Genomic DNA, 20,221 nt, shown 5'->3' with positions numbered 1-20,221 from the left:
TATCTGACCCTGTCTCCATTTTGGATTGTTCATCCTCCTCACCACCATCTTGTGGCTCAGCTTCAGCCATTTCCTTGTGGCTGTTCTTAATTTTTTTAAAAATTACTGGTATTTGCAGTAATTCTGGGAGATTTATATCCCCAACAACTTAACCTTATTATCCATATCCTCCCTCAGTCTTGTTTCAAGAGTTGCTTTGTTTCCATTTGTCTCTAATTTCCAGCTTCACAATTCTATAAGTTCCTATACCTTCATCTCCTCGACACACAGTTCCTTAGGTGCTGCAGCTGCTGTCTCCTCTTTTTTTAAAATTTTTTATTTTTCACACTATAGATCTCATTATTCAAGATATACACATTTCTCCTTTCAAATAAACAGTGTCGTTTTCACCCCCCCTCCTCCCCTTCCCCCTCCCCACCTCCCCCTCCATCCATTCAAAACTCTGAGTCCAAGATACATCAAACCCATCAAACAATGTTGTCACTCAACATTAACGAACAAAAACTTCCACTGAGTCAATTCTTTCCATTCTCTTTTCCTTTTGTCATTTTAGGTGATAGATGTCCCGGTAGGTTTTCTCTATTATATTCCATGTACGGCTCCCATATTTGTTCAAATAATGTTATATTATTTCTTAAACTATATGTTATTTTTTCTAATGGAATACATTTATTCATTTCTATATACCATTGCTGTATTTTCAAATTATCTTCTAATTTCCAGTTTGACATAATACATTTTTTTGCTACAGCTAGGACTATCTTAACAAATCTTTTTTGTACACTCTCCAAATCAAGTCCAAATTCTTTATTTTTTATGTTACTTAGGAGGAAGATCTCTGGGTTTTTTGGTATATTGCTTTCTGTAATTTTATTTAATATCTGGTTTAGATCTTCCCAACATTTTTTCACCTTTTCACAAGTCCAGATTACATGAATTGTTGTTCCTATTTCTTTTTTACAACGAAAACATCTGTCAGATACTGTTGGATCCCATTTATTTAACTTTTGAGGAGTGATATATAACCTATGTATCCAATTATATTGTATCATACGTAATCTCGTATTTATTGTATTTCTCATAGTTCCTAAACATAACCTCTTCCATGTTTCCTTTTTTATCTTTATGTTTAGATCTTGTTCCCACTTTTGTTTAGTTTTATCATTTATTTCCTCATTCTCCTTTTCTTGTAATTTGATATACATGTTTGTTATAATTTTTTAAATTATCATTGTGTCTGTAATCAGATATTCAAAATTGCTTCCTTCTGGTAACTTCAGACTACTTCCCAATTTATCCTTTAAATAGGATTTCAATTGGTAATATGCCAGCACTGTATCTTGAGTTATATTATATTTATCCTTCATTTGTTCAAAGGATAATAATTTATTCCCCGAAAAACAATTTTCTATTCTTTTAATCCCTTTTTTTCTCCCATTCTCTAAAAGACAGGTTATCTACCGTAAAAGGGATTAGCTGATTTTGCGTCAGTATTAGTTTTGATAATTGGTAGTTTGTTTTATTTCTTTCTACATGAATCTTCCAAATATTAAGCAAATGGTGCAATACTGGAGAATTCCTATGTTTTACCAATTTTTCATCCCATTTATATAATATATGTTCAGGTATCTTCTCCCCTATTTTGTCTAGCTCTAATCTAGTCCAATCTGGCTTTTCTTTTGTTTGGTAAAAATCTGATAGATATCTTAATTGTGCAGCTCTATAATAATTTTTAAAGTTTGGCAGTTGTAAGCCTCCTTGTTTATACCATTCTGTTAATTTATCTAGTGCTATCCTCGGTTTCCCCCCTTTCCATAAAAATTTCCTTATTATTTTCTTTAACTCCTTGAAGAATTTCTCTGTCAGTTGTATTGGCAATGCCTGAAATAGGTATAATATCCTTGGAAAAATGTTCATTTTAATACAGTTTATCCTTCCTATTAGTGTTAATGGTAAGTCTTTCCAATGCTCTATTGTTTGCATTTGCCATCTAAACGGTGATTCTTTCTTGAATTTTGAGAAATCCGCATTATTCATTGGCATTGCTTCACTTTTATTTGCATTAATCTTGTATCCCGACACTTCTCCATACTCCTTCAATTTCTTAAGTAATTCTTTTATTGATGTTTCTGGTTCCGTTAGGTATACTATAACATCATCTGCAAATAAACTGATTTTGTATTCCTTGCCTTTTATTTTTATCCTTTTATTTTATTTTCTGTTCTTATCAGTTCTGCAAGTGGTTCTATGGCTAACGCGAACAATAAGGGCGATAGTGGGCATCCCTGTCTTGTTGATCTGCTTAAGTTAAAATGTTTTGATACATATCCATTTACTGTCACTCTTGCCAATGGCCCCTTATATAATGCTTTAATCCAATTAATATATTTCTCTGGTAAACTAATTTTTTGTAGTACTTTAAATAAATAATTCCATTCTACTCTGTCGAAGGCCTTCTCTGCGTCTAAAGCAACCGCTACTGTTGGAGTTTTATTTCCTTCTACTGCATGAATTAAGTTAATAAACTTACAAATATTATCTGTTGTTCGTCTTTTTTTTATGAATCCAGTTTGGTCTAGACTTACTATTTTTGGTATATAATCAGCTAATCTGTTTGCTAATAATTTAGCTATTATCTTGTAATCTGTGTTAAGTAGAGATATTGGTCGATATGATGCTGGTGCAAGTGGATCTTTCCCTGCCTTTGGTATTACTGTAATTATTGCTGTTTTGCACAAATCTGGTAAGCTTTGTGTTTTATCAATCTGGTTGATTACTTCCAGGAGGGGAGGAATTAATAAATCTTTAAATGTCTTATAGAATTCTATTGGGAGACCATCCTCTCCTGGTGTTTTATTATTCGGCAGATTTTTTATTGTCTCTTGTATTTCTACTATTTCAAATGGTTCTATTAATTTATTTTGTTCCTCTGTTTGTAATTTCAGTAGTTCAATTTTAGTTAAGAGTTCATCTATTTTGCCTTCTTTCCCTTCGTTTTCAGTTTGGTATAATTGTTCGTAGAATTCTCTGAAATTTTCATTAATTCCCATTGGATTATATGTGATCTGTTGTCTTTTTTCCTTGATGCCAATACCATTCTTTTAGTTTGTTCTGTCTTAAGCTGCCACGCTAGAATTTTGTGCATTTTTTCTCCTAGTTCGTAATATTTCTGCTTTGTCTTCATTATATTTTTCTCCACCTTATATGTTTGAAATGTTTCATATTTTATTTTTTTTATGTACCAATTCCCTTCTTTTAGTAGTGTCTTCCTTGCTAATTCTTTCTCTATATCTGCTATTTCCTTTTCCAGCTGTTCTGTTTCCTAATTGTAATCCTTCTTCATCTTAGTTACGTAACTTATTATTTGCCCTCTGATGAACGCTTTCATTGCGTCCCATAATATAAACTTATCCTTCACTGATTCCGTATTTATTTCAAAATACATTTTAATTTGTCTTTCTATTAATTCTCTAAAATCCTGTCTTTTAAGTAGCATGGGGTTTAATCTCCATCTATACATTTTTGGAGGGATATCCTCTAACTCTATTGTCAATATCAAGGGTGAATGGTCCGATAATATTCTAGTTTTATATTCTATTTTCCTAACTCTATCTTGTGTACAAGCTGATAACAGGAATAAATCTATTCTTGAATATGTTTTATGTCTATCCGAATAATATGAATATTCCTTTTCCTTTGGGTGTTGTTTCCTCCATATATCCAAAAGTTGCATTTCTTGCATCGATTTAATTACAAATTTGGTTACTTTATTCTTTCTGTTAATTTTTTTCCCAGTTTTATCTATGTTTGAATCCAAATTGAGATTGAAATCCCCTCCTATTAATATATTCCCTTGCGTATCTGCTATCTTCAGAAAAATATCCTGCATAAATTTTTGATCTTCTTCATTAGGCGAATATATATTAAGTAAATTCCAAAACTCCGAATATATCTGACATTTTATCATTACATATCTTCCTGCTGGATCTATTATTTCCTCTTCTATTTTAATTGGTACATTTTTACTGATTAATATAGCCACTCCTCTAGCTTTTGAGTTATATGACGCTGCCGTTACATGTCCTATCCAATCTCTCTTTAATTTCTTGTGCTCCACTTCAGTTAAGTGTGTTTCTTGCACAAATGCAATATCATTTTTTTCTTTTTTCAGTAAATTTAGCAGTTTCTTCCTTTTGATTTGGTTATGTATTCCATTAATATTTAAAGTCATATAGTTTAATGTAGTCATTTTATACTTTGTTTATCTTTCCCTTCCGTTTCCTCATCATCACCTTTCCTTCTCATCCATTTCTGCTTTCTTTCTTTGAACAGTTTATAAGACAACATTTTTAACACATCAAACATTCCCCTTATTCTCCTACCTAATATTTCTTTAACCCCATTGTCCACTCCCCTTCCTGAGTTGCCCATTATCCCTTGTCGGGCAACCACATCTCCCCTCTCCATTTGGATTTGCGAATTCACTCGCAAGCATCAACTGATTTTGCAGTGACCGTAATTTCTCCCTACCCAGCCCCCCCCAGAAAAGATTTCAATTTTTATATACAACAAAGGTCACTCTCTAAATTCCCTCTTTACTCCTCTCTTCCCCTTTTTTCCTCATTAATTCTTCTCTAACACTATATATTTTCTTTTAAATGCACATACACTTATGTAATATATGTATTATATATGTATATAGTCCTATACACACGTCATTTTAGTTCGCAGTCTTTTGTACTCTCGTTACACATCTTCATCTTTCAGTCTATTTTGTAATTGTTCTGCAAATTTTCGTGCTTCCTCTGGATCCGAGAATAGTCTGTTTTGCTGTCCTGGAATAAATATTTTCAATACCGCTGGATGCTTTAGTATAAATTTATACCCTTTCTTCCATAAAATCGCCTTTGCTGTATTGAATTCCTTTCTCTTCTTCAGGAGTTCAAAACTTATATCTGGATAAATAAAAATTTTTTGCCCTTTGTACTCCAGTGGCTTGTTGTCCTCTCTTACTTTCTCCATTGTTTTCTCCAGTACCTTTTCTCTTGTAGTATATCTTAGGAATTTTACTAAAATGGATCTTGGCTTTTGTTGTGGTTGTGGTTTAAAAGCTAATGCTCTATGTGCCCTTTCTATTTCCATTTCTTGCTGTAGTTCTGGACATCCTAAGATCCTGGGGATCCAATCTTTTATAAACTCTCTCATATTCTTGCCTTCTTCATCTTCCTTAAGGCCCACTATCTTTATATTATTTCTTCTGTTATAATTTTCCATTATATCTATTTTCTAAGCTAACAGCTCTTGTGTCTCTTTAACTTTTTTATTAGATTCTTCTAATTTCTTTTTTAAGTCCTCTACCTCCATTTCTACTGCTACTTCTCGTTCTTCCACCTTGTCCATTCTTTTTCCTATTTCTGATATGGTCATATCTATTTTATTCACTTTCTCTTCTGTACTGTTTATTCTTCTTCTTAAATCACTAAATTCTTGTGCTTGCCATTCTTTAAATAAATCCATGTATTCTTTAATAAGAGAAAATATATCCATTGTCTTGCCTTTCCCTTCTTCTTCCATTTCACTGTACTCTTCCTCTTCCTCTTCCTCTGGGTTGGCCATCTGTTGTTTCTTTGTTTTCTTTTTCTTCTCTTCTTTCTTGTTTTCGTTGTCTTCTATGTTCTCCTCTTGCTGCTGCTGTTCTGTAGCTGTCATTGCCGGCTGTGGAGATCGACTCCCCAGCTGGTCGCCCCTCCCGTCGGTGTGGTTTTTTGCATGCGCAATGCGCATGCACGAGGAGTCGCGCATGCGCGGTTGCGCACTTTTACTCGGCTCAGTGAGCCATTTTTGTAGTCCACTTTCTACCGACCTGAGGGAGCGGGTTTCTCTCTCCACCGCGGGCCTCTTCAAACAGGTAAGGCCTTCTCCTTCTTCTTCCGTTGTCTTCTCTTCCTCTCTTCTTACCGTTGGTTTCGACTTTTCTTTTTTTGTCGCCATCTTCTTTCCACCTTTATATTCACTTTACTTTAATTTTTATTTTTGTGCCTTTGTGCTCTCCTTTATTTTTTTCATCTTTTCTGGAGAGGGCTGGAGTTCACCGTCCGGCCACTACTCCATCACGTGACTTCCCCAGCTGCTGTCTCCTCCATTCAGTTGATCATCATACTCAGACATCAAACATGCACAATGATCTCTCCAAAACCAAAACAGTCTTCATAGGACAAGCAGCAATTTCACCAAACTGTGTTCTAAATTAAAATATACACAGAAGGAAGTTCCAATAAGTCTTACCTGCTTCTTCAATGGTCTTGGGATTGTTGATGTTTTTGCCTCCTTTATTGATCCAGTCTTCTCTTCCAAATCCAATTTCCAACTTTCTATGTCTTCAATTCAATCTTCTCTTGATTAACAAGTCAATCCGAGTTCTTTTGACTAAATATTGTGACTATCTTCCTTTATAATCACATGGAAAGTATGGAGTGCCATTGTTTTGACTCGTTAAATGAAAAGTCCATTCTAAAGTTGTGTTGAGTTTTTCCAGTTTATTAGAACCTTATACGATTAGAACTGTGATAAAACAATTAAAATTATACTTAAAGCAATGACCAAACATTCAATAAAACAATTAAATGGTCAAAATAATTATTTGGAGTGCCTCCATGCTGTCCTGGTTCTAACAGTACAAAGGAAAGCGCAAGACAGATTGTTTATCTTAAATATGCAAAAACTAGCCAGCCTTGAAGTTGGCTGTTACTAGGAGACACTTAATGGAATTCATAAACCATATTTGCCAGCTGGTTTCAAGAATATGTTTGAAAGTCATTTTAACCCTTACAAGATCAAACATAGCATTTCCAATTGTTACAGATCCTGTAAATATTGTACTTGCTTTCTATATAGATAAATTGGAAACTAAAGTTGTCTTTGACAGTTTAATTTAAAGTCCACTGATCTTGACATTGTTCTCTGAAACCCATCTTTTTCCTACCATTTCAGAGTCACCTTTAGAAAGACGAAAGCTCAAATGGATTTCCTGATAAGTCTCTGCTCTTTCTCACAGTATAATGGATTGACCCGATGTAAGACCACCTCACCAAATTGACTATTGAAGCAGATAAAACTTGTGCCAGATTATTTCTGAGAACTAGATTAGAAAGATTCAGTCAAATGATCAAGAGTGTTATAAATCTGCCCATCAAAAAAAATAGTAATATTGTCCATGACTGATATTATTGAACCAGTGCAGAAAAAAGTTACTTGGGTCTCCATATTTGTTTCTATGTTGTCTGCTACAGAGAGATTTTCTTTGTAGAAGGTGAATATATTTTCTTGTACAATTACACCACACAAACAAGATTAATAAACTGAAGTCGTGCTTTACTGCATGTACAATCCTACTACTGACATATTTCCAACTTCAGCACTCTGAAGACTATACCATGAAATAAGGTTTCATGTCACAGCTCAACTTAATTTACTTGAGAAGAGAATATAATCCAAATTTTTGCAGTCCCAAGATTGGATTCCAGCATTGGGTAAGTGATCTGCTCATCAGAATGCTAATCTTCCTGACCTGCTACATCCTTTTCTTAGTTTCTAGGTTCAAATGATCTTGTGCTCTGTAATTGAGAAACAGCACAGGGCAAGATAACCTACTTGACAGTTTGCCCATTTTCCAAGGTGATTCTTCAGGGCAGTACAGTTGGCATAGCGGTTAGTGCAACGCTTTTACAGCGCCAGCTATTGGAACCAGACCGGGGCTTGAATCCCACTCTGTCTGTAAGGAGTTTGTATGTTCTTCCCGTGTCTGTGTGGGTTTTCTCTGGGAGCTCCGGTTTCCTCCCACTGTTCAAAATTGTTCCGGGGTGTAGGTTAATTGGGGGTAAATTGGGTGGCACAGACTCATGGGCCAAAAAGGCCTGACACGTACTATAATGTCTAAATAAAAATGATGTAGGTTTAACAAATTTAGCTCCTTTAAAGCAAAATCTAGAAAATGGACAAGTGCAAACCATTTGATGTGGAGCACTTTCATATTGTCTTTGCTGAAGATGCCACACAAGATTACGAAACAAAATTGTTGCATTTTATATGAGCTCTAAAATACTATCATGGATTCAAGATTGATTAGCAGCCAAAACACAGCAAGAATAAATTGATGGGGATAACAGAGAGCAGTGTGATGTTGCAGGGATCAGCACAGAGTTACAATGTACATCAAGGTTTGAATGCAGGGATCAAGTGTCATGAATTAAAGTTTACTTATTAAACAAAGCCAGGTGACAGTATGAATTGTGGAGAGAATGGAGACCTGAGTAAATGGAAAAGAATGTGGCAGATAAATAATGTGAAAAATATCAGATCATCCACTTTGATAGAAAATTAGAAAGGCAGAGTATTTTTTAAAAGATGGGATCGTGAAAGATGTTCAAAGGGCCTTTGGTATCCCATATAAATAATGGAATTTATCAAGCAGGTACAGCAAACATTTAAGAAAATAAATGGCTTTCATTAAGATGATTTGAGTCTGTCTTTCTCCATCTGCAGTGTCCTGGTGGAGCGTTATGTCCAGGACTGCTCTCCTTGTTGATGGGAGGCAACACTAGTGGGGAGGAGTGAGTGCAGTACAAGTTCACTGGGTTGGTTTCTTTGATGGCAAGTGTATCATGTGTCAAGAAATTAATCCGAGTCGGCCTAAACTCATAATTATCTGCAAGAAATGCCCTTTTTTTGACAAGCTAAATATGCCTTTGCTGGCTAGGATGTATAGAACCTGGAATCAGTTTCATAATATGGGATCAGCAATCAGGAAATCAGGAGAGAGATCAGAAGAACTTTCTTCAGAGGGTTGTGAATCCAAGGAGATTTGATGGCAGAGTTCATTTAAGAGCAATTACTGGATCATAAGGAATGTGAGATTCTGGGTTTTTGCGGGAAAGTAGTGCTAAGGTAAAGAATCAGTGATGATCAACTGAACAACAAAGCAGTCACAAGGGGCTAAATAGCCTAAGCTCAGCTATTGATTGATCAGTGTTGGAATATTGAATTGAAAGCCAGACTATACACTGGATAATTAATTAATAACCAAGAATCAATGGCAAATGTGTTTTGGATGATCCAATGGCATTTTGTGGCCATTGGTTTCACTCCAGTTCTATCTACAATTGAGAAATCCAGAAGCTGCAGATGCTGGAACCTTGAACAATGAAAGGAACTCAGCAGGTCACATAGCATCCATGGGTATGGATGGTCAGTCAACATTTCAGATTGGGACATTTGGTTGAGGTACAAACAGTGAACACCCACTGACCATTGCTATCCATAGATGCTGCTTGATCCAGCTTCTCATTATTTGTGCACTGAAGGTCTAATTGTCATTGCATATCTTTGATCAGTTAAATAAATGTTCTCACCTCTTTTCTCCCTCTTCAAAATGCATCATCTGCACAATTTGCATGTACAAAGGCACCGGCAGCTTTCACCACCAAGGAATTCAGAATATGTTAACATGAGTGGTACATAAAGATGAAACAGGTTTAATTCTCTCAAACAGGATTATACCAGCCAGGGTTGTTGCTGGGGTTTCAAATAAGACAATCATAAAAATGAACCAGATCACACAACAATTCATAGTCAGAAGATTGTTTCCGTATGGAAAAGTTATTAAATTGAATTTAGCAACTAAAATTTTAAACCATCGTTCAAATATAATTTGGGCAGTAATGAGGTATTTGGAACCTGGAGAATTGAAGCAGAGTGATTCAGCACCCCGACTTGCATGTTTATGGCAGGTCCATGATCATCAAATCAAATTGAAGTTTTATTTAGTCTGCATGTGTGACAGGGTACTTAACATGTTATTTTATAATGGTCGCTGATCAGTTAGTTGGCCCTAGATTGATGAGCAATGAGTAATGGCCTTGGCAGAGAACTCAGATCCTAAAAAAAATTTGAAAGGTTACCATGCTTCCTTCCAACCATGTAAAACTTTTCTATTTGAACTGGGAGGGAAAAAATTGTTGGTTATAACCCTGACCAAAAGTTTGCAAACTATAACAGCATCTCATGTTTACATAACACCTTCAATGCAGTTAAACATTCCAACACTCTTCACAGGAGACAGTCAGGGCACTTTTCACCACCAGTTCTACAGTGATTCATATCAGGGCTCCCAGCCAGCTTCATAACTTCAGTAAGAGCTGACTTCATCAGGACATGATGATTATATGTTTACAAATAGTTGCATTGCATTCTCTCAACCAGTCTCTCAACAGCTTTAGAATTACTTTAAGGTAAGTTATCCGTTACTGAAGGTCTGCACTATATGAAGCCAATGTGCATCAAGTTAACCTCACTGTGAAGCCTGGCCAATGGGTCAATCACAAACTATAGGTACAGAACTGTATCCTATACTTGAGCTCAAACTCCCTGATGCGCGGGGAGAACCTCTCCAACATACCATGAAACTACCTGGTTCTCTAAACCACTCATTGGATGTACATACAATGCATGAACCAATCAGACGCTGTCCATTCTTCTCATGGTGTTACACAGCTCAGAAACTTGACACTTAACTGGGCAATGCTGGACAATTTGTTGATCTGTGCTAGTCCCATTTGCCCATGTTTGGCCCATATCCCTCTAATCTGTTCCTGTCCATGTAACTTCTAAATATCTTAAATGTAATTGTACCCTCTTCCACCACTTCCTCTGGCAGTTTGTACCACATACTTGCATGTGCTCAAAGTTGTCCCTCAGGTCCCTTTTAAATCTTTCCGCTCACACCTTAAATTTATGCCTGCTAGTTTTAGACACTCCCTTAGAAAAAGACAGTGATCATTCACCCTATCTATGCCCCTCAGGATTTTGTATACTTCTAAAAAGGTCATCCCTCTGACATACAATCCAGTCTCTACTTGTAAGCATTGGGCATCTTTTCAGCTTAATGACCATCTTCCTTTTGCTAGGCAACCAGAACTGCACACATTACTCCAACTGTATTCTCACTAATGTCTGTGTAGTAACATGATGTTCTCGCTCTTGTACTCAATCTCCTGATCTATGAAGGCAAATTTACCAGATTCCTTCTACATCACCCTAGCTACTTTTGTTGCCACTTTCAAAGTACTAAGCATCTGTATCCCTTGGTGCCTCTGTCATACAAGCACACTTCAGATCCCTGGTATTTTCTGTTCAAATCCTGCCTCAGTTTAACTTCCTAAAATGCAACATCTCGCACTTAATTTTTAGAATTATGCTCCCACTTAAATAAAGCTCATCTTCAAAAAGCTAAAAGGAATGGTGGATTGACATTTCCCACCTAATTTTAGATTTTATTAAATTTGCTTCCTTTGTTAGATTTCAATAATCTATTTGACCCTCCTCCATGGGTAGAAATGGAACTGAATTTTACTAAAATTACTTCTATGTTGGCAATTTTAGGGTTTATTTTTAAAATCAGCTTCTTTACATAAATTGACTGATAATCCAATAATTAGACACCTTTTAATTTACAACTTTCTCATAAAGGTTTAATATCTTATTTATAATAATTTGCTTGATTTAAGGATAGCCTCATTAGTTAAAATCAAGAATGATTGGGAACCAGATCTGAACCTTTAATTCTCAGATGAGGTTTGGGACTCTATTTGTAATCTGATTTATACCACCTTCTTTTGTGCACGACATTGTTTGTTGCAATTTAAAGTGATCCATAGAGTACATGTGTCTAAAGTTAAATTGTCTCATTTTTATTCAGATATAAATCTCTATATGACAAATGTAAAATTGGGGATGCTTCTTTGTTCACATATTCTGGACTTGCTCTAGTTTAGAAAAATTTTGGAAAGATATTTGTCACACATCATCAGTGATTCTTAAGATTAAATTAGAACCTTGCTCTTTAATTGCTTGATTCAGATCATTTCAAGATGTTTTACTCATTCCAACTCAAAACAGAATTTTATCTTTAACTTCATTGATGGCCAGTCGTGCAATATTGATTAAATGGAAAGATAATACTCCACCTACACATACACAATGGTAAAGTGATATTGTGTCAAGTCAAATCACCTTGATCTATTGTTCATACCACGCTCGCATGGTAAAGATGAGATAGCGTTTCTCCAGGACAACGGAGCATATTTACATCAATGTAAGTTAGAAGTTGAACACATTGAAATATTAAGAGATATACAGTGAAAGTCCATGATACACTATCCACATATGATATGGGGGAAAAAAATGTTGCCCAATCTGGATGTAAGGGCCTGAGTGATGCAGTACCTCCTATCAGATGGCAGAAGGGAGAACAGTTTAGTCGAGGGGTGTGTGGAGTCCTTCACAATGTTTATTGCCTTTCACCTGCATCGAGTGTTGTAGATCTCCGTCATGGAAGGAAGAGAGCTCCCAATGATCTTTTCCACTAATTTCACTATCCTCTGCAGGGTCTTGCAGTCTGAGGTGGTACAGCTTCCAAACCAGGTGGTGATGCAGTTGCATAGGATGTCAATACATCCTCTGTAGAATGTGGTGAGGATGGAGGGTGGGAGATGAATTTTCTTCAGCCTTCACAGGAAGTAGAGGCACTGCTGGATTTTCTTGGCTATGGAGCTTATGTTAAAGGACCATGTGAGGCTCTCCACCAAGTGCACACCAAGGAACTTGATACACTTGACAACCTCAATGGTGAAACCATCAATGGTCAGTGGAGCGAGGTCCCCCGGCCCCTCCTGAAATTGACAACCTTCTCTCTTGTTTTTTGGACATTAAGATACAGGTTGTTGGCTGTGCACCAGTCCGTTAGCGACTGTACTTCATCTCTGTTTGCTGATTCGTCATTCTTATTGATCAGGCCCAGCACAGACGTGTCGTCAACAAACTTGATGATGTGGTTCAAGCTGTGTTTTGCTGTACAGTTGTGTTCAACTTTAAAAAAAAAAATTGACTATGCCATTAAAGAATCTAGTAACTTTGAAAAGACATGGACCCCATTTATGGACAATTATTATAACCTAAAGAATTATGATGGTTCTGAAGCTTTTGTGCTGTACAGTCCATCCCCAGGATGTTGTCACTTGATTCCTAAGTGTTAGCTTTTAAGCTTGCTAAGTAGGTAGGGGTTTTGAATGATAAAGGTTTTAAAAATGTTCTTATCTTTTGAATTGTACATTACACTATATAACTGTACTTTTAAAATTTGCATAATGTAAACAATAACATTTTTAAAAGAAAAATTTTTTTAATTTAAATTTTAGATACACAGCACAGTAACATGTCATTTCATCCCATGACCCTGTGTTGCCCAAATACACCCAAATGATCTACATCCCCAGTACATTTTTCAATGGTGGGAGGAAACTGTATGGTGTATCCCCTCTGTCTGAGTGCAGTGAAGAGGATGGTTGTGGCCTGATTAAAGTCCTCGTCTCTTGTGCAGATGCAGTGGAAATGGGTCAGCTGGGACTTGACAATTCTCCAAAACGTGTGCTTTGGGTGGTGGCTGGAGGTGTGTAGGAGGGTGTGTGTGTCTGTGGTTTTGAAATAGACTTTGGTGGCTAGTTTGTGCCCATTGTCCTCTAGTGTCTAACTCCTCTAAACACCGTATTGGGTTGTCAAGAGATTCCTGTTAAATGAAGTCCTCATCTTGGAAGGGGACTGAGGAAGCCCAGCTCTCTCTCTCTCTCTCTCTCTCTCTCTCTCTCGCTCTCTCTCTCTCTCTCACACACACTCTTGGTATCAGAGTGGCACAAACTGCTGACAGGACAACAGTGCTGGCTACCGTATACAAAGTAGCTTAGTCTCCTTTCTCCCACTGGAATTACTGGATGAGCACACTGACAGTCTGACAGACTGCCCTCCAACTAACCGACAAACCCGTTCAAAAATTCAATGTGCTGGGCTCTTCAACTGCCCCCAGCACGTGCATTGCAACAAAACATTGATTTGACAATAAATGTAGATAAAGATGTGTCCTAACTGTATTTCCTGTATAATTATAAGGTATATTTCTAAAATAAGAAGAAAGATCCTGGCGTGTTAATAATACTAATCTAATGAGAAAAGAATATATGGAAAAATACATCAGTTTGCACCAGTTTTCCACCCCACATCCTCATTGCTCCCTTGCTATGTATTTCACATTTACGTTCCGAAGATGTCAAAAGCCAGTAGTTGTAAATGAACTCATCGAAAATAATTACTGGTTGTGATGTTTATTTAATTGGAGGTATTAAAAACCCTGTTAACTCCTTCAAAAGAAAAATGTTGAGTTGGAGCTGTGCCCTTCTCACTCCCACCTCCTCCCACACACTAGCTAAAGGTGTGAGCACAGCAGAAAATGCAGCTCACAGCCCCACACACGCATCATCCTTCGAAAATCTTGCAGAAGACTTGCTCAGACAAGAATCTTAAGAAGTAAAAATCTGTGCTGTTGGTGGCAGTGGTTGTTAACAGGAGGAACCAGTTTACCTTCAAAGTAATACTGAGGGATCTATCGGAAGACCAGAAAGCATCTCAATACCTCACACATACAATGTTTAGTTGTGGAAACACCATCACCATGTGAACGATGATTGCTCACCAGCATGTTTCCATCACAGTAATCACCATTCCATTAAGAAAGCAATTTTTTTTTTTAAATCACGCAATCTGAAAATAGACGGCAATGTGAAAATTTTTGTCTATTTTTGTGATGTTGGGTGAGGGATGTCTTGCCAGAGCTGTGGGTAGAACCTCACCATCTTTGTTGAACACCTGCTATGAGGGCAGGTTTATGATCTCAACTGAATGGCAGTGGTCCCAACACCAAGGCATTCACAATGTGCTCCACTGAAACATCAGCTGAACTATGGACTCAGGTCTCCTGAATGGTCCAATGCAGATGAGAGATGGCCACTCTGAGAGCCAGATCTGACAATCATATCCACTGTGCAACATCCAGTCACAAACAGCAGAGATTTTTGTTATTTTTGCTGACTGTGGAAACACGAATTCTCCAGAGTTCTGTTCTTCAGAGGCTCCCATGGTTGGTAGAATGATTTCATTCTTCTCAGTTAACTCAGCATCAGTGTGACCTGACACCCACACTGAATATATTGGAAGATTGGTTGACTAGGAGAAGCTTCCATTGGAAAATCTAAAAGTGAAAAAACAAGTGTAATATAACTGCCTGCTGATCAATCACATCAGGCATTCAATACATTTTAATGGTGGCTCTCACTTTATTATCATTTGACCTTCAACCTGTTCACCATTAGGTCTACAATTCTCCGAGTTGTACAGGGTCACATCCGTTAAGCATTCTTGTTAAGTTCCAGAAGGTGATGTCAAGTGATTTCCCCTTGACATCAGGGCACCAGTTGACCTAGTGTAACATAAAGACCTGGTAAAATGGAAATTTATACCATCAAAGAGAAGACACTCTGGAGATAGTGTCAGAATATGGTCAATCATCCCCTCTTCAGCACTGTGTCCTAAAGGTGAGAATGAAGAGTTCATACAATGTCCAATTCCATTCACAAATCCTCAGCAAATGAAGCAGCCATGTCCATGTGTAGCCAGACCTGCTTTACATTGAGACATGGACTGAAAAGTGGCAAGTCACATTTGCACCACAAGAATAATAGTTAAAGACCACCTCAACAAGATTTCACTTAATCTCGATATTCAATGCCACCTGGTTCCCCCACCAACAATTGACCAGTCATATGAATATCATTGCTACAAGAGAAGGTCTGTGGATTCTACAGAGAGTAAATCGTTTTCTGACACCCAAGGCCTGAGAGACATACTCTTTGTCTGAGTATGTACTGCATCAATTCCCAAGAAATTTCACACCAAGATAGAGTGGGCACTTCGTCAAATAGCCTACACCTTCATCCCAAACAACCTTGGAGTATGGTGCCTGCAATGTGCACCGACTACAAAGCGTACTGCAGATATTTAGCTGGACTATTCCGACAGAACCCACAACCTTGAGTAATAGACAAATGAGAACACCACTCCCCTAATGGAGCAGCATCCTAACTTGTCATCAATCAATGCAAATCCTGGAATTGCTTCCCAAGTGTACAGTGAAAATACTTTTACTAGTAGGACTACAGCATTTCAAGATGCCTCTTTCTCAAGGGCAATGAGGGATAGACAGGCAATAAATACTGCGTTTGCCAATGAGGCCCTGTTGTGAGTGAAGAAACAGGTTTGGTAGGTCTCAAAGGCAAGGACTCTGGACACAGTTTTGATGGGGAAGGATTTTATTTACAGAAGGCAATTGTGGGAAAAGGTTACAGATGCAGCACACACACACACACACACACACACACACACACTACAGCCACCGTGGGAAAATAATAGTTGATAATCAATAACAGACATGGAGAAAATAGCTTGGGAACAAAATACACACACACACGCACAATGAACTGGTAATACAATGATCAGGGAAAAATCACTGTGATGCCCCACCACCCCTTGCTTCAGTGCAGACATGGCTCTATGCTACAAGGGCACTAATTAAATGCTCCCAACTCTTTTAATAGTGCACATCTTACCAACAGTTTCTCCAGTGCCCTTCCACATTTCTAGGCCTGGAGTGAAGCAGGGTAGTCCCAAGTTGGCAAAGAGAGAGAACAAAGAACACATGGCACCTTTATAGTGCTGGAGGGTTCTGCCCTGATCAATAGCAGAGCCGAATGGCTCAGTACCAGGAGGGTTAATCCAATTACAACAGCCAATGGCCCAAGGCCAAGTACAAGCAGGCTGGAGAGTCCAAACCAGGGGCCAACAGCAAGGTGTGCACCAATGGGTGGGGCGGAACCAAACCTTGATTGGTAGCTGGTGTGTCCTCTGACTAGGTAGGGGGCAGTGCTGTCACATGACTGCCACAACCCTTCCCCATACTGGCCCAGATGCCAAACCTGAATGGAAAATTTGTCTGGTTGCAGTAAAGATGAATTGAACTCTCTCCAGCTCATTTTCTTATAAGGCAGCCAGACAAACCAAGTCCAAATAATGTTGAGTTAAAATCACTCTTTCTTGCCTCAGAAGTGCAATCTGCTTTACCATGGCCTGGGTGTCACAGTATTTTACAGACTGATTATGGAAATAAATCATTAATTGAAATTAATTTTTAACTTCCATAACTGTATACTTTATATTATTGATAACATTTGGCATTAATGACGGGAGTAATTCTTCTCTGTGCTATTGTGATCTACACCTGAACTCATAACCCTGCAGCAACTAACTGGTGCTATTGGTCCACATGGGAATAATCTGCAATGTTCCCATGATAAGTGTTTCATACTCTGATGTTACTAATGAGCAGCAGACCCAGTTCTTCAGTGTTACAGGCAGCAGAAGCAGCTAGGAATGGAACAGAACAAGCTTGAAAGCTTGTGGAAAAACCCCAATTTTGAAGACAGGTTGTAAGTGCTTAGTTCAGCCTGGTCAAAGCCCTTGTGGTTCATACAAGAAGAGAGGACTGGTTGTCTAATGTTTCACTTGAAATAAGAGAAACAAGAAAGGAACTCTGTGGTGACCTGAAAGAAAGAGGTTGTCATCTGGAGAACCCTGAAGGGGAAAGTCTCTTCAGCAAGGTGGCTGATTAAAAGGGATCAGTTTGTATCCAGGAACAACAAATCTCTCTCTGAAAACTGACAAGAATCTTCTTAGAACAGCAAGCTGCACTCCAGATAGCCTGCGGCTCCAAACTACTGCTCCGAGTTCTTTCATCTGTTGCTTTTCAAAACAACAATCCATTAGTGAAGTCTCTTTGGCACCCCCCCCCCCCCCAAAGTTTTTGCAAAGGCCCCAAGGAGCCACCCTGTCTAGCTTGAGCAGAGCTCCAGTATTTTAAATGAGATATGTTTTGAAGTGTTTGTATGTGACTTGCATTAAAAAACTTTCCCAAATTTATCTCCCAAAAACATATCTATATACAATACAAACACAACATAATCTGTCACACTTTAAGCAATCCCTATGCCATAATTTATCTGTGATTAGTAAGGGATTGCTTAAGGTATGTGGATGGGAAGGGAAGGTTGAAAATCACTGCTCTAGTTCCAATAGTTACTGAAATATTTTGCTTGAGAAAAATTGTCATTGGCCTATTTCCTTTGGAGTTATGAAACCGTGCACATAATGAGTCAATTAGGTACAATTAAAACAGTGGTTTTCAACCTTTTTCTTTTCACTCACATGGCACCTTAAGCAATCCCTTATTAATCACCGAGCACCTAGGGCATAGGGAATGTGAGTGGAAAGAAAAAGGTTGAAAACCACTGTTCTATTCATATGCTCCTTTCTCTTTCCCCACCTCCCACCAAGTAGGATTCACTCCACCCAGTTATTGCACTAATAACTCATCAATAACAAGATGACACATTGGTTTTCCTGTGTCTGATTCCTGTGAAACTATAGACTTGTGAACAGGAACTACAGCATCATGTGCATGAACAGATGACACACCATTGAAGCAGTAAAATGCACCAAAGTATCTGAGAATGTTCACCAAACATGAACCAAATGAAAATTAATAGCTAACATTAAGAATCGCTTGTACCATTGATGTAAATTGTGAAATTAAACTGGTTTTCAAACTATAAGAGGATCTTGTGTGGGTGGCAAGGGAAATAATCTCTTGATCTTCAGGTGGCAAACTCATCAATATCATCAATTTATTTTAACAATGTAATTAATTAAGTTAATTAACAGATAAGTCAAATAGTTAAAAAAAAGGTCCTCTTGCACCTATTGGAAGAACTTCCATCCCACTGGACTGAATTATGTGAGCATTACCCATCAATTTTTATTTTCAGTGAACTTTCCTCGTTAATTCTTGGGACATGGATATTGATGGTCAGGCGGCCCTTTAGTTGATCAGTGGTGGTTATGGACATTTTTCAACTGGATGCATTTTTAGGCCTCCTTGGGAGACAATTTAAAGGCAAATGCAATGGTCTGAGACTGGAGCCACACATAAATCAGATGGATGATGGCAACAGAATTCCTTCTACTTAAAGGTAATAATGAACCAGCTTTCAATAATCCCAGAATTTTGGAGGGAGTCACGTGATGGAGTAGTGGCCGGACGGTGAACTCCAGCCCTCTCCAGAAAAGTCGGGTAAAACAAAGGAAAACACAAAGGCACAGAAATAAAAGTTACAGAAAAGTGAGTATAAAGGTGGAAAGAAGATGGCGACAAAAAAAGAAAAATCAAAATCAACGGTAAGAAGAGAGGAAGAGAAGACAACGGAGGAAAAAGGTGAAGGCCTTACCTGTCCGAAGAGGCCCGCTGCGGAGAGAGAAACCCGCTCCCTCAGGTCGGTAAATAATGGACTACAAAAATGGCTCGCTGAGCCGAGTAAAAGTGCGCAACCGCGCATGAAAAAAAACACACCGACGGGAGGGGGGACCAGCTGGGGAGTCGATCTCCACAGCCGACAACGACAGCTGCAGAACACCTGCAGCAAGAAGAGACCACAAAAGACAATAGAAACAAGAAAGAAGAGAAGGAAAGGGCAACAAAGAAACAACAGATGGCCAACCCAGAGGAAGAAGAAGAGGAAGAGGAAGAGTACAGTGAAATAGAAGAAGAAGAGAAAGGCAAGATAAAGGAGGTACTTTCTCTTATTAAAGGATACATGGAGTCATTTAAAGAATGGCAAACACAGGAATTTAATGATTTAAGAAAAAGAATAAACAACACAGAAGAGAAAATGAATAAAATAGAGATGACCTTAACAGAAATGGGAAAGAAAATGGACAAGATGGAAGAGCGGGCAGTAGCCGCAGAAATGGAGGTAGAGGACTTAAAAAAGAAATTGGAGGAATCTAATAAAAAAACTAAAGAAACACAAGAACTACTAGCTCAAAAAATAGATACAATGGAAAATTATAACAGAAGAAATAACATAAAGATAGTGGGCCTTAAGGAAGATGAAGAAGGCAAGAATATGAGGGAGTTTATAAAAGATTGGATCCCTAAAACCCTAGGATGTCCAGAACTACAGCAAGAAATGGAAATAGAAAGGGCACATAGAGTATTGGCCTCTAAACCACAACCACAACAAAAACCAAGATCTATTGTAGTAAAATTCCTAAGATATACTACAAGAGAAAAGGTACTGGAGAAGACAATGGGAAAAGTAAGAGAGGGCAACAAACCACTGGAGTATAAAGGGCAAAAAATCTTCATTTATCCAGATATAAGTTTTGAACTCCT

General features: G+C 37.9%; 1 protein-coding gene across 1 annotated transcript in view; it reads left to right on the top strand.

Annotated features, from left to right (window-relative positions):
- Positions 1 to 7,292, top strand: part of pomt1 (protein-O-mannosyltransferase 1) — a 90,134-nt gene extending 82,842 nt beyond the window's left edge. Inside the window, exon 20 of the mRNA XM_069918518.1 lies at positions 6,991 to 7,292. Within this exon, the coding sequence (XP_069774619.1) occupies positions 6,991 to 7,096 (106 nt within the window). The 3' untranslated portion in view covers positions 7,097 to 7,292. The remainder of the gene's footprint in view (positions 1 to 6,990) is intronic.
- The last annotated feature ends 12,929 nt before the right edge of the window (positions 7,293 to 20,221 follow it).

The sequence above is a fragment of the Narcine bancroftii genome, chromosome 1, assembly GCF_036971445.1.
Source record: "Narcine bancroftii isolate sNarBan1 chromosome 1, sNarBan1.hap1, whole genome shotgun sequence".
NCBI classification, from domain to species: Eukaryota; Metazoa; Chordata; class Chondrichthyes; order Torpediniformes; family Narcinidae; genus Narcine; species Narcine bancroftii.
This window is presented reverse-complemented; position numbering and strand designations above follow the sequence as displayed.